The 14,213-nt window shown below is 39.2% G+C and overlaps 1 protein-coding gene and 1 long non-coding RNA gene across 2 annotated transcripts in view; one reads left to right on the top strand and one right to left on the bottom strand.

The window, feature by feature from the left end:
* The window catches only part of TRIM44 (tripartite motif containing 44), a 128,740-nt gene that overhangs the window by 66,634 nt on the left and 47,893 nt on the right, over positions 1-14,213 (top strand). Inside the window, exon 4 of the mRNA XM_032283557.1 lies at positions 2,040-2,059. Within this exon, the coding sequence (XP_032139448.1) occupies positions 2,040-2,059 (20 nt within the window). The remainder of the gene's footprint in view (positions 1-2,039; positions 2,060-14,213) is intronic.
* On the bottom strand, positions 12,235-12,960 carry LOC116555119. Its single transcript, XR_004270385.1, has 2 exons — positions 12,785-12,960; positions 12,235-12,468 (listed from the first exon to the last, which is right to left on the bottom strand). It is a non-coding gene; the product is annotated as an uncharacterized LOC116555119 (long non-coding RNA).

Raw genomic sequence — 14,213 nt, 5'->3', positions numbered from 1 at the left:
TTGTGTTGAGATTTAATTGTGTCATTCATAGTTATGTAACTCATATTAACCTTAAATTATATAACTTTTTTCTTGGTATATTATAGTTCCCATGAGTCATGCCATATGATAAAAATGCAAAGAAAGCTTCCATCATCCGTATATCGTCCCTCTGCCACTCACCCTACTTCCCTCTAGTTGGAATGTGGATAATTAGCGCCCTTCCCACTATTGCAGATCCTTAACAGTCTGCTAAAAATGCCCTTCTTATTCAGCCTTAAATGGCTAGTCTGATTTAAATCACCTTTCTGACTGTAGCTGTACTTGACAGGCTTGTACCCTGGCAGTCTCCCTTTACCTCAGTCATGCTCAACCCCACTTTCCCTCAGTTCCAACGCTATACCACCTTCTGTGCCCTGCCCAAAACATCCATGTGCACATCCCCATTCTCTAGTTTCACAGAAACTAGAGTTTCTCTAGTTCACAGAACTCAAAGTTCCTTGAACAAGACATTTTTGAACACTTGCCTTTGCTCTTACTAGTTCCGTGCTCTTCCCACTTTTCTCTGTTGTCAGTCTGGGAAAATACTATTTATCCCTAAAAGTGGCAATATCAATGTTACCTTCTCTGTGTGAAGCTTTTCCCACGTTCTCCAGGAGAGACAGCATTTATAACTTCCCTGCTGATTATCATATTATTCTGTTTATGTCTTTGGTATTATCCTTAATACATTTAGTAATAGTTCGTTTTCTTTCTGCCTGTTTCTTGTGCTCCTGACTGGAAGATCCTAGAAGGTTAGATCATTACAGGTGATTTTTTTTCCCTTAGTTAGCATATATATAGTAGCTTCTTAATGAATTATATGAATTGTTACTGATACTGATAAATAACCTTTGTTAAATGCATCCTGTGTCACGGGCACTGTGTTTGATGGTTATAAGCATAATTTCATTTAATCCTCATACTTATCCTGTGATACAGAGACAATTATTACCCCATTTTACAAATTAGGAAATTGAAGTTAACAAAGGCAAAATACTATGAGTAGGCTAATACATCAGTAAAGGGATGGGGTCAAGACTTGAACCCAGAACACCTGACTTGAGAGCTCATTCTGCCTTATACCAGTAGGAACCGTTCATTGATTCATTCATTCATTCTCTAAGGAGTACAACCAGAATGTACATTCTCTATTAGGACTATCCCTGAATGGCCAAAAAGAAGGATATAAAAGATATGCTGACACCAAAAGGTGAGTGAGGTCCCTTGGGAAAGGCTTGAAAGTTATTTGAAAAATCTCATTTGATCACAGAAGGAAGCTCAAAGGAATCTGCTGTGTTCACTTCTGATAAAGTTAGGTTGAGAGAATGCTATACCTGGAAAAACAATGTTCACACACTGTTTTTGAAAAGTGGACAAGAAAAAGAAGAGCCATTGTTTGGCTGAAGAATGATGTGGATCATCAAATGTCAGAACTACCCTCTTACAGAGGAGAAGACCAAAATCCAGATTAATTAATGTTGCCCAAGGATACATAACTAATAAGTAACAGAAGTTAGACGGGAACCCCAATTTCCTGAGTCCCAGTTCAGTGCCCTTTACACCACAGTGTTCTTTACTTTAGAGTTGCTGTGTTCATATTTGACGAAAAATGCTAGAACAAGGCAGAAATGAGTCTTTGAAGGAAACAGCTTGACACTTTTCGGACTGGCTAGCTTTTGCCTAAGACCTACCTCTATTTTGGGGTTCTCAGTTTGCTGAGAACTAAATACTGCCAGCCATACAAATCAAAAGGCAAGGCTTTTATTTAGGCCTCCTAGGTCTGTGCATTCACTTCTCTGCTCTGCTTCCTGGGGCAAATTATCAGTTCATCTCCACTGAGCAGTTTGAACACAGGATTATATTAGCTCTTGTCTTAGCCCTTAGATGTCTGTTGGTTTGTCTCTGTTACAATAAATATATAGTCTGTGCATTCAAGTTGGGAGAGGAGAGGGAAAAGAAAGAAATGTAACTGTACCAACAAAGATTTCTAATACTGTTTCTTTCTGTTTGTCTTTCAGGGCGATGAGGAAGGACCCAGGTAAGATCACATTATTGTTGCTTGTCTTTTCTTATAATTGAAGTAGAGTGACGTTTGTGGCCTTTTAGTACTCCATGAAATATGGACAATCAAGGAACAGCACAGAAAAGGGATCTCTATCTTAAGCCCGGGATTTGAAGATCTATCTTATTTTGTAAGACTCCCATCTCCCTCTCATCTATGTCGTTTCCTGCCTGTAACCTTAAGATAAAGGTAGACTTTAGCATATATAATGACAGTAACTTTGCTGTATTCTTTTGTACATTCAGAATACCTTGTTAAGAAGAATAGGTACTACATTTAAATGGTAATGTAGTATCATTATGATAATGGTAATGGTATCAGGTAAACTGACTAGATAAATTTTTGTATTGTTCTTTCTTGATTGGAATTGGATTGATTTTTTTAAATGGGCTCTAGGTCTAGTATTCTTTATTTCTGATCTATAATATCTTTGTATCTGACCCAAGACACCTTATAATGAATCCTAGGATACAGGTATACAAATAGGAAAAAAAATGTTCCTTTGTGCTTCTGTATTGCCACAGTAGAATACAGTTTAAAGGTGCATTTTATTATGGTCTCAGCCTGGCAGTTAACCTGGACTGTGGTTTACCCACCCTTCCTGTCATTCTCCTCAAGCAGTGAAAACAGACTTTGGGAAAAGCTACAGCAGTGTCATCAACACAATTGAGGAATATTTGTACAAAGTAAAAGGCAATGTCCAGATGGGTCCCATCTGTCACATAGAATAAAGGTTGTTAAGGCTGGGAAGTATCAGAATGGTCATCCAGGCCACTGCTATTCAAACTTTATTTTTAGCAGAAGCACCCTTTTTTTCAAGTGGACTTTAAGCAGGACCTCAATGTGTAAAAAGCAATTTTCCTCTGGCTAAAGTTGGGGCAGCATTCATTGGTGAACCTTCCATCTTCATCACAGTAGACCCTAAGGAGCTTTTGCAGAGACCTAGCGTTCCTCATTTTGAAAATCACTATCAAGTCCCTCATTAAAAGAAGCTAAATGAATTGTCAAAGGTTACCTTACTGGAAGCAGGATTTGATTTGTTTTGTTTGTGTGTTTGCTTTTTACAAACCAACAAAAACAGTTTCCTCTCTTTTTTCCTTTTTCTTCCTGTATCCTGAGCCTCTTTCTTAGTGTCAAATGTTGTCCCATATCTGCATCTCCTGGTTTGTTCTTCCCTTGGAAGCTATAGTTTTTAACATCTGCTCGGGCACCAGAAGATCTTATCCAGCCCCTTGTCTACTATGGCTAAAGCCACAGGCACCCAACTTTAAAAGGTGTAGGTACCTTGCATCAAACCCACAGGGTTTTAGGGAACCACTTCAGAATCCATCTTCCAACCATTCTCAGGAACAGGCTTCTTCTGTGTTGTGGTTCTTTTCCTTCCTTCCTCATTCTTCACTCCCTTCCTTTTGTTCATTTAACATATATTTGTGACCTACTATGTGTGTGGCACTGTGCTACATCCGGGATATACGATGGTGACTAAAGCAGACATAGTTCCTACTCTTGTAGATCCTAAGTCTAGTGGGAGGGGTAAACACTGGGTAATTATGCAGTTGGGAATGTGTTCTGATAAGCTTAGGCTACTTTAGGAAGGGCTCCTAAGTTAGTCTTGGAGGATAAGGGGAGGCTTACCAGAAAAGGTTATATATAAACAGAGGTCTGAAAAGGGGAGAAGGCAGATGAAGGAGGAGCAGGGGTTGGTTGTTCTAGGCAGAGTAAACAAATTGTATACAAGCTCCAGACAAAAGAAGAGGGGAAGAAAGACAGCAGAGCCCAGATCCTTTAGGGCCTTATAGACTTCTTAAGGCATTTGAGCACTACACTGAAGGCAGTGGGAAGCTATTAAAGAATTTTAAACAGGAATTAACCTGAATAGGTTTGCATTTTAGAAGTGTCTCCTGTGTAGGAAATGCATTGGAAAATGCATTGGAGGTAGATCAAGAGCCTGGGAGACTTCCATGCACAGTGACGTGCGCCTATAATTCCAGCTACTCAGAAGGCTGAGGTGGGAAGATTACTTGAACCCAGGAGTTTAAGAGCAGCCTGAACAATGTTATAAGACTCAGTCTCTAAAACTAAGTAAATAAAAAATAAATTTTAATGACTGAAAAATAAGGAAGAGCCTGGGAGACTACTTAGACTAGGTTAGCAATGATGGGAGCCTAAATCAGTATCTTCTAGTTATTGGTCAGGTTTTCATCATTTTGCACAGACCTTTGGTTTAGATGTACTTTAAACTCTCCTTGGCCCTCCACCGTTTCTCTCAAGATTAGTTCTAGCTCCCTAAAATCCAGTCCAGTCAGAGCCCTAGACTTTCTTTCCCACAAAAAGAGTTCAAACAAGACCATGTTAAAGAAAATACCTTGGCAGAAGTAATGTGTAGGCTCCACAGGATAGCAGTGACATTTCTGTCTTGGGAGAGCCGGATTAGGATGAACACACTCATCTTTATAGCCACATGCGAGAGTCACACTGATGAGAAGAACACAAGGACCATATGAAGACATAAACTCCCTTAAAGATGATATTCAGTGTGAGATACTGGCTTTGGAGTTTAATTGCAGATATCTTTGTATCATTTTGACAAGATAATTGAGAGGCATAGAGTTTCCTTCCTTGCAACCAAGATGTCAGGCTGTCTCCCTCAAGCCAGGCTGCTATGGAGGTCAGCAGGGAGTCCATTGGACTAGGACTTGACAGAACCCTTTTTGGTACAGTAAGTACTTGAAGTGTGTGTTCTGATTTGTCGGAGGAGTCGTCAAATTTTCTTTTTTAACCTTTAAATTCCTACTTGTTGGTTCCATTCACTTTATTTGTTTTGAACTACCATTTGGCTTAATTTATTCTGATTAGCCCTTTAGGGAAAATTGCCTTTGATCTGAAATTTTTCTCATTTATGATATATACTTTACCATTTCAACAAGCCAAATAGAATTGTGTTCCAAATACTTCTGTATTGATGGCAGTACTAAATGAGAATTCGATGTATAAGGAAGGCAGAAAGGAAGTGTGGGAGTCCCTACACAAGGCATGGATGAGAAACGAAGCTGGAGACACTGAGCTCCAGCTCTTCTTGGATCATTATGCCTATGTCTCCATTGCTAGCATTCTTTTTGCACAGCCACCTCTCCACTGTATACATAGAAGTCCAGAGAGTATTAGATTCCATCCAGTCTCCGTGGTGGAAGGAAAAAAGAAAAATTCCTGTCCTATGGAAACATATTTGTCTATAATGAATCTTCCTCCTTTTCTACTAGCTGGAGTGTCTTGCCTTGTTTCCTCTTTTCTGTTTTGATTTCCCAAGCTGTTTGATATGAGGGGACCAGATGTTGTGCTTTTAGTCATGTCTGTTCCTTGCCTGAATTTCATTGTGAAGTTATTCTGCTAATTTACAATAATAATTATAGCTACCATTTATTGACAGTTCATTATGTCCAAAGTGCTTTATATGTATTCTAATATAAGCTGCATACAAACCCCATGATGTAGTTATTATCCCACTTATCAAATGAAGAAGTTAATGCTTGGAGAGATTAACTTGCCTTAGATCACATGGCTAGTAAGTGGCAGAGCATGACTTGAATCTAATGTGGCTTCAGAGCTTAACCACCAAGTGCTCTCAGCCACCATTTGGACTATCTCCAAAATGCCAGCATGCTTCTCTCTGTGACCCTATACAAAAGCCAAGAGGATTCACACACAGCCCTCAAAACGTCACTTTGGTCTTGTTCCTCTAACCTGGGAGTTCTTTAATTGCTTTGACATTGAATTGCTGTGACCTCTGTTTTCTGCAAGTTGCTTCCCCTCTCAGACTCTGTCATTATAAAGGGAATGTCTTTGTCTCATTCTCATGCAGTATCCTCTGAGGGTTAGCAGAAAAAGGGGTGCTCCCTGGGGAGCAGCTGACCGAGCTTTCTTTTGACTCCGCAGAATAGCTACCTGTTGCCTCTCAGTCTGGCAGATTACTCCTCGAGTCCATGATACACAGTCATACAGCTGGCAAGAATGCTTGGAGGGCATGGAGAAGCAAAAGTCCTAATATGTAGGACATGTGTATTAACTACTGTGGAGTTTAAGAGGGTATCTTTGACTTTGGGAGGCCGAGGCAGGAAGATCATGAGGTCAGGAGATCAAGTCCATCCTGGCCAACATGGTGAAACCCTGTCTCTACTAAAAATACAAAAATTAGCTTGGCGTGGTGGCACTTGCCTGTAATTTCAGCTACTCAAGAGGCTGAGGCAGGAGAATTGCTTGAACCAGGGAGTGGGAGGTTGCAGTGAACTCCACTGCACTCCAGCTTGGCAACAGAGTGAGACTCCGTTTAAAAAAAAAAGAGGGTGTCTTTGAAGTCCAGAATATTTTTTTTTTCTAAGCAAAAAAGCAATTTACACTTTTGGCAGCAATTTTATGTCTTCTCTGTGCTATTATGGGAGATCTTGTGTTCACTCCCTCACAGATTGACTCCTTGTCTACTCCTGCTGGAGCCTGCTGAGAAGTAATATATATTTGAGGAGAGGGGGTGGCAATAGGATCTGTTGGTGGAGAAGCTATTGTGTAGTGGGAGGAAGTCAGAGAGGGAAAAGACCCTTAAACTCTTGTGCTTAGAGAAGAAGGAGCAAGATCAGGATTAGATTTTGATTTGCTATTGAGGTTTTCTGTAATTTTTTTTTAACCTAAGAGGAAAATGGCTTTTTTTAATAGTCAGCCATACTTGGAACTTTTGTAGAATTTTTCATCTTCAAAGCTGACTGTTATTCAGGCAAAAATCTTCTGCTGAGATCAGTGTGAATCTGACCCATACTGATTCCGTGATCAAACAGGAAGCATGTTCTGGAGTAGGAGCTGAAGGAGAGTCAGCAGACCTAGCTTCTATTTTTGATTCTGTCCGTAACTGACTGTGTGACCTTGGGCAAGTCATTTAACCTCCTTGTACTCTATTTTTATTTCCCTGTAAATACTAGCCTCACCCCTCTCCACTCTTTCCTCCTCCTAGTTATGGGAATATCCCTGTGAGGAGGAGTACAAGTCTTTTATCAAATATGGAGTGGAAACAACCTGCTTATAGATTCCATAATTTGGTAGATTTTTTTTTCTCAATTTTGTTTCTTTAAAAATTATCCTGGGTCTGTATGCTGGTTACTCTTTTTCCCCCTCTAAATGAATAACCATATGTTCTTAGATGTGGCATTTCTCTTTCTATTTAGGCTTTAGAGGACTAAGTTACTGATACACTTGGGTTTCTTCTGTCTTTTGATTGCAAATTTGTGGTTTGGTGTTGCATTGTCTTACTTGCAGGAAGTCTATCTGGAAGCTGAAGAAAATGGCTGTGATACTTGTGACATGGAATGGAATTGTCAGGGCTGTTTATTATGCAGAGTGGGGTGCCAGCATCTAAGTTGGCCTTCAGCATATAGTGTCTTTTAACTGTCATGTTTCCCTATTATGCAACTTGAGCGGATTTTATTTTTCCATGTTGATAAGGATGTTTATCCCCCACTTAAGCCAGGTGAAAGTTGAAGCCACACTATGCATTGTGCTGCCTGTCTATACCCATAACATACCTCCTTGCTAAAATAATTGATTTTCAGAAATTTGCCTGTAAGAGTCACAGCTTTATTTTGTGCATGTTAGTATATTAACCAGAAAATCCATTCACAGCTGGAAACTTCAGCTGAACTTCCTCTAGCTTATTGCATCTGCCTCCAACTGGAAATGTTGATTAGAAGCAGCCTATATTTTTAACATACATCTACCTACTTCATACTGCTAAGAGAAAAGGGCCCAAGAGGAGGGGGCATAGATATCACTTTGCATTCTGTGGTTTTACTCTAATCAACTTGTTTGCCATCCAGTACAGTAGTTATGATGGTTGGCAGGCTAACCTTGTTTATATATTTGGCCTCAGAATTTATCAGGATAACATTTACTACTAGGAGCTTTATTCCCTAACCTCTAGATGAGAAAGATTGCAGAGGAATTCTTTCTTTCAACAAAATCTTAGAGTGCCTAATGCCAGGCCCTCTGCTAGGCTTTGGGAATATGAAGATGACTAAGACTTTGTTCCTGCATTTAAAGATCTCAAAATCTAGTTTGAAAGAGAGCTAAATAAACCATTGATTGATTGATTGATTGCCAGAAACTTGCTCTGTTGCCCAGGCTAGAGTGTAATGGTATGATCACAGCTCACTGCAGCCTCAATCTTCCTGGCCTAAGCAATCCTCCCAAGTCAGACTCCCACCCCTATTGGTGAGTAGCTGGGACAATAGGTGCATGTCACCATGCCTGGCTAATTTTTTTATTTTTTGTAGAGATGAGGTCTCACTTTGTTGCCCAGGCTGGTTTTGAACTCCTGGGGTCAAGCAATCCTCCTGATTTGACTTCCCAGAGTGCTGAGAATACAGGCATGAGCCACCACATCTAGCCAACAATTTAAATTTTATATTTAAGTGTAATATAATAATTATTATCATGACAAATTATCATAGAGAAGCATTGCATGCCAACTATATGTGAGGAAGTATTTTAAACATTTATATATATTATCTGCTTCTCACAACAGTCCTAATAAGTGGTTAATATATTATTTTTATTTCTCATTTGAATGAAAAAACTAAGTTGCAGAGAGATTATACACTCATGAGGTCACACAGCTAAAAAGTGGTAGAGCCAACATTCCGACTCAAGTTGTCTAACTCCAGACTGCAAGTTCTTAACTACTACAATATAATGATTCTCTGAAAAGCATGTTGGAAATAGCATAGGCTCCACCTAACTCAGAATAAAGAATCAGAAAAGATAGCATTTCTTCTGGACCTTGACAAATGGATAGGTTTAGGCTTCTTCAGATAGAAAAAATAGGAAAGCTGTAAGCAAAAAAACCATTAAGTATAAAGGTTCAAGCGGTGAAAACACATGTCCTGCGAGGGGAATGGTGAATAACTGCATGACTGGCCTGGGACAGGAGACAAGACTAGAAGGTGGGTTGAGTCCAGCCTGTAAAGGCATGTTGAGACACCAAAAGTTGTTACCGTTTTCTATTACACTTTACCTCTTGACTACAGCATTACTCCCTTATAGAAGAAATGAACAGACTTCTGAATCTTACAGGTTTCTTCCTCTAATCACATCTCACGAATTTTTATGGGTAAATTTCTTTCTTTACATTTTTGTTTCCCTGTCAAAGTCTCACATCTTCTTATACTTAAAGGACAAATATGCTTTGAAGCATTTAAAGTATTCCCCTTTTGGGGTTTGCTCTTTTAGATGGAAAACTAAGCAACTGAGGTAAAGTAGTTGTAAAAGGGAGTTATCTATTTGATTTGTGTCTATTTTGATAACTCCTGCCTTCCTCTAATTTATTCTTTTCTTTTTCGACAACAGCACGTTTATTACATAAAAGACATGCTGATATTCTATTCTGTTTCATCATTATGATCACTAATGTTGTTTGTGACCCACTAAAATGATTTCCCAGCCCATCAATGGGTTACAATCCATGGTTTGAAAAGCCCGGCAGTACATTTTATGCTAATCTGCCATGGATACAGGGTTACCACTGTCCGTGGTACCTTGGTGTGAACTAGAAAAAAGTGCCCTTTCCTAAAGATGCTTAATTCCATCTGCCAAAAAATTGTCATAATGTGCTGACTTTGTAAAAGTAAGACACTACTGTCATACGCCAGAGAATGGTTAAAAATAAATAAGTAAAACTTGATGTCAACATTATGAATGGTGTCCCTATTAAATAATGATGTTGTAAGCACTGACACAAAACTAGATGACAAAATAGGTTGGAGGTGCTTGTTCAATGGATAAATTATCTCAGAGTAGCTGTATACCAGGGATTTGTGGCAGCTGTTTTGCCTTCTTAGGTCCTTTCTACTCATTTCCCTATTAGAGTAGCCAGATAAAATACAGAACATCCATTTTAACTGGAATTTCAAATAAACAACAAAAAAATTTAATATAAATATGTGCTACACAATATTTGGAATATACTCATGCTAAAAATATTCATTATGTATTTCAAAATTGCTAAATGACTACATCTTAAATGTTCTTACAAAAAATAAGTATGTGAAGTCATGGATATATTAATTAGCTTAACATAATTGTTCCACAATATTTACACATATCAAAATATCACATTGTATATATCTGTAAATATATACAATTATTATTTGTCAATAACATTTAAAATTAAGAAATAGTTAAAAAAACACTGGCTGTTATCGGAAATTTAAACTTAACTGGGCACCCTGTATTTTTATTTTTTTAAATTTCTTCTTCAATATTTATTTTAAGTTCAAGGCACATGTGCAGAATGTGCAGGTTTGTTACATAAGTAAACGTGTGCCATGCTGGTTTGCTGCACAGATCATCCCATCCCTTATTAAGCCCAGCATCCATTAGCTATTCTTCTTCATGCTCTTCTTCCTCCCACCCCCAACCCTCTGACAGGCACCAGTGTGTGTTGTTCCCCACATGGGTCCATGTGTTCTCATCGTTCAGCTCCCACTTGTAAGTTCCTATGTTAGTTTGCTGAGGATAATGGCTTCTAACTTCATCCATGTCCATGAAAAGGACATGATTTCATTCCTTTCTATGGCTGCATAGTATTCCATGGTGTATGTATACCATATTTTGTTTATCCAGTCTATTATTGATGGGCATTTGGGTTGATTCCATGTCTTTGCTATTACAAATATTGCTGCAGTGAATATATGCATGCATGTATCTTTTTATAATGGAATGATTTATATTCCTGTGGGTGTATACCCAGTAATGGGATTCCTGGGTCAAATGGTATGGTATTTCTGGTTCTAGGTCTTTGAGGAATCGCCGCACTGTCTTCCACAATGGTTGAAGTAATTTACACTCCCACCAACCAGTTTTTCTCTGCAACCTCGATGCAATCTGTTATTCTGACTGGCATGAGATGGTATCTCATTGTGGTTCTCATTTGTTTCTAATGCTCAGTGATGTTGAGCATTTTCATGTTTGTTGGCTACATGTATATCTTCTTTGGATAAGTGTGTGTTCATGCCTACTTTTTAATGGGTCTGTTTGTTTTTTTCTTGTAAATGTAAACTCCATGTAGACTGTAAAAATTAGACTTTTGTCAGATGGATGGATTGGAAAAATTTTCTCCTACCTTTCTCTAATTTGAAGTCAAATTTGGAAAACACAGCAAGTCCTCACTTAACATCATTCATAGGTTCTTGGAAACATCAGCGTTAAGTGAAATGATGTATAATGAAACCAACTACCATAGACTAGTTGATATAAGCAAGAAAGATTAATAAAACAAGATAATTATTTATTCAGTTATTCCAGTTCAGAGTCATGTGTGGCTGGAACAGTTCAGGGCACAAGGTGGGAACCTCCCCTGGCCAGGTTTCGTTGCCGGGCACTCACACCCACACTCACACCCACACTCACTCAGACTATGACAATTTAGACACACCAGTTTACCTAAGGTGCACATCTTTGAGATGTGGGAGGAAACCAGAGTACAGTACTTGGAGGAAACCCACATAGACATGAAAGAAAGTGCAAACACCACACACAGTAGCCAGGGCTGGGAATTCCCCCCCACCTTTTTTTTTCCTAATCAACATTATAAAAAAAACAATGCTAAATGAAATTACTCTATTCAAGGACCTGCTGTAGTTTAGTTCCTTCTAAATTAATGGAGAAAAGCAATATTAAAGTATCGTCTTCCAAATAGATTTAAGGACATAGAGGTTTTACTTAAAAGGTAATCAAACAATTAAGTTGATGTGAAGGAATGCCACATTGGTCACTGAGTTAGATCCAATGCTGAGGAGTCTAGCTGCAGCCTAATTCTCTTCTTCCTTATTTGTCTTCATAGCTATTTTGGTCTAGCACTAAGCAGAATGGATTTTAGGAGGTCATACAACTTTAGTCTGTGTTTTAAGAATAACTAAATTTGATGTCCTTGGTTATGCCCCTCCTCCCCAACCTGTGGACAGCCACAGCAAAATTGTTGGTGGTGGTATCTTTTTCATTTTAGGAGAAACCTGCTTGTCTTAAGTATCTTGTCACATTTATTCCCAGTGAGAGGCAGGCAAGAGGTCAGTAATTCCATTTTCCCAACAACTTTCATGGCTTCTTCCCTTTTTTTCTTTCTTTGTAGCTCTATGTCACTGAACTGCAGTCACCTCTTTATCCAGAAACTGAAACAGTAGGCATCTGTAACTCATGCTGACAGCACATACTCACCGAGTTTTTTGTTTGTTTTTTTTTCTTTTCAAGATGATGTGAAGTTTAGAGTCAATGAGTGCAGATTTTCTTAAAATTAGAACCGTAGGGAGGTGGCTTCAAAACTTTAAGAAAGGTAGCCAAAGACTGAGTTAAAACTGGGGTACCGGGCGCGGTGGCTCACGCCTGTAATCCCAGCACTTTGGGAGGCCGAGGCGGGTGGATCATGAGGTCAAGAGATCAAGACCATCCTGGTCAACATGGTGAAACCCCATCTCTACTAAAACTACAAAAAATTAGCTGGGCATGGTGGTGCGTGCCTGTAGTCCCAGCTACTCAGGAGGCTGAGGCAGGAGAATTGCCCGAACCCAGGAGGTGGAGGTTGCGGTGAGCTGAGATTGTGCCATTGCACTCCAGCCTGGGTAACAAGAGCAAAACTCCGTCTCAAAAAAAAAAAAAAAAAAAAAAAAACACCTGGGGTACCCTAAATAGTGAGATTTTACCATGAGGCAAATTCATGTGCCTATACTTGTTTAGACCCAGGACCTAAACGTGAGTAGTTGCAAGTTCATAAAATAAATGATTTCTCGTCTATAAGCTGGGGTTTCAGTGAAGAAAAACATTTTCTTATATAAGTGCCTTACTGCTTCTTAGCACCACTACCAGTTGTTCCTTGTAGGTTTGCAGTGTGGTTGTAAAATGAAAACGTATTTTGTTTTCTTGGTGAGTACATGTCTTACCCTCTGTTTTCATCATTTCTATTTAGAGGGAAGTGAGATTGAGTATGAGAAAAACAGTGCAGAGAGGGAGGAGCTGACAGAGTTGCAGCAAAAGCAGGGAGAGAGGCATTTCTCAGCTGCCCCTGGCTGCTAGATATGTCTTGGTCTAGATTCTGTGGGACAGCTGCTATCTTTTCCCACCTGTACAGGTATTATTATCTCTCATACAAGGACTAGTTAAAACTGACTAAGCTGCCAACTTTTCCCTAACTTTCAGGATTGTCCAGGGTTAACAGTTAACCAGCAGTAATACCTGACTATGTATTGAGCATTAACTATGAGCTAGATCTACATATATAATTTCAAAGTTTTAAAACAACTCTGTGATGACAGTTATTCTAACCCCATTTTTGTTTGTGTATATTAAGACATTGATACTACAAGAAATTAAGTGACAAAGCTATCATCACACAGTTAGAAAGTGACTCAACCAGGATTAAGAACCCAGATCTATCAGGATTAAAATTCTATGCTTCCAACAATTATGCTACACTGCCTTTGCCAGAAGATGGAAGATTCCTATCTTCCAACCTTTTGGCCAGGAATAAGTGAAACTGATGGATGTAATTCTGACAAGCCAACAGGGATTTGGTACTTTTATGAGAAAATTTTTTCATTATCTTTGTTGAATGTCAATAAGAAGTTTGTCTGAGAAGAAAGTTTAGGTGGGGGCTGCCAGGAAAGTGTCTAAGGTGGAATGAACTTCTCTCCCCAGACAGGTAAACATTACTTTACTCACTGGCTTTTATGGAGCCAGCAACTGCCATTGCTTCTTCTGAAAGAGCCACTGTTCACCAAGTGGCAGGTGCAGGGCAACTGTTACCATGGCAACGGCAGGAGAGGCAAGCAGTTTAATTCTAGAACTGATAATTAACTGAGGGGTATGGTGTGGGGTGGGGAGAAAATAGGGGGATAATTGTTGCAGGAGGGAAAACTTAGCAATTACTGGCAAGCAGCATAGATGAAAAGGCCAGGCACAGATGCTCCAGCCCAGCATGCCCCTAGCTTTTGGCACTCATCCCCTCGGGTTAGGAATTTTTGATACACTAAAATGAAGGGTTGAATCCCTAACCAACCAAGTCTCTTTAAGGAATCACCTGAGGAAAGAAGATTGTCACATAGGC

The sequence above is a fragment of the Sapajus apella genome, unplaced genomic scaffold (genome assembly GCF_009761245.1).
Source record: "Sapajus apella isolate SASKATOON/1434 unplaced genomic scaffold, GSC_monkey_1.0 scaffold14, whole genome shotgun sequence".
Lineage (NCBI taxonomy): Eukaryota > Metazoa > Chordata > Mammalia > Primates > Cebidae > Sapajus > Sapajus apella.
Note: the sequence above shows the minus strand (reverse complement) of the source record. Positions and strands in the feature narration are given on the sequence as shown.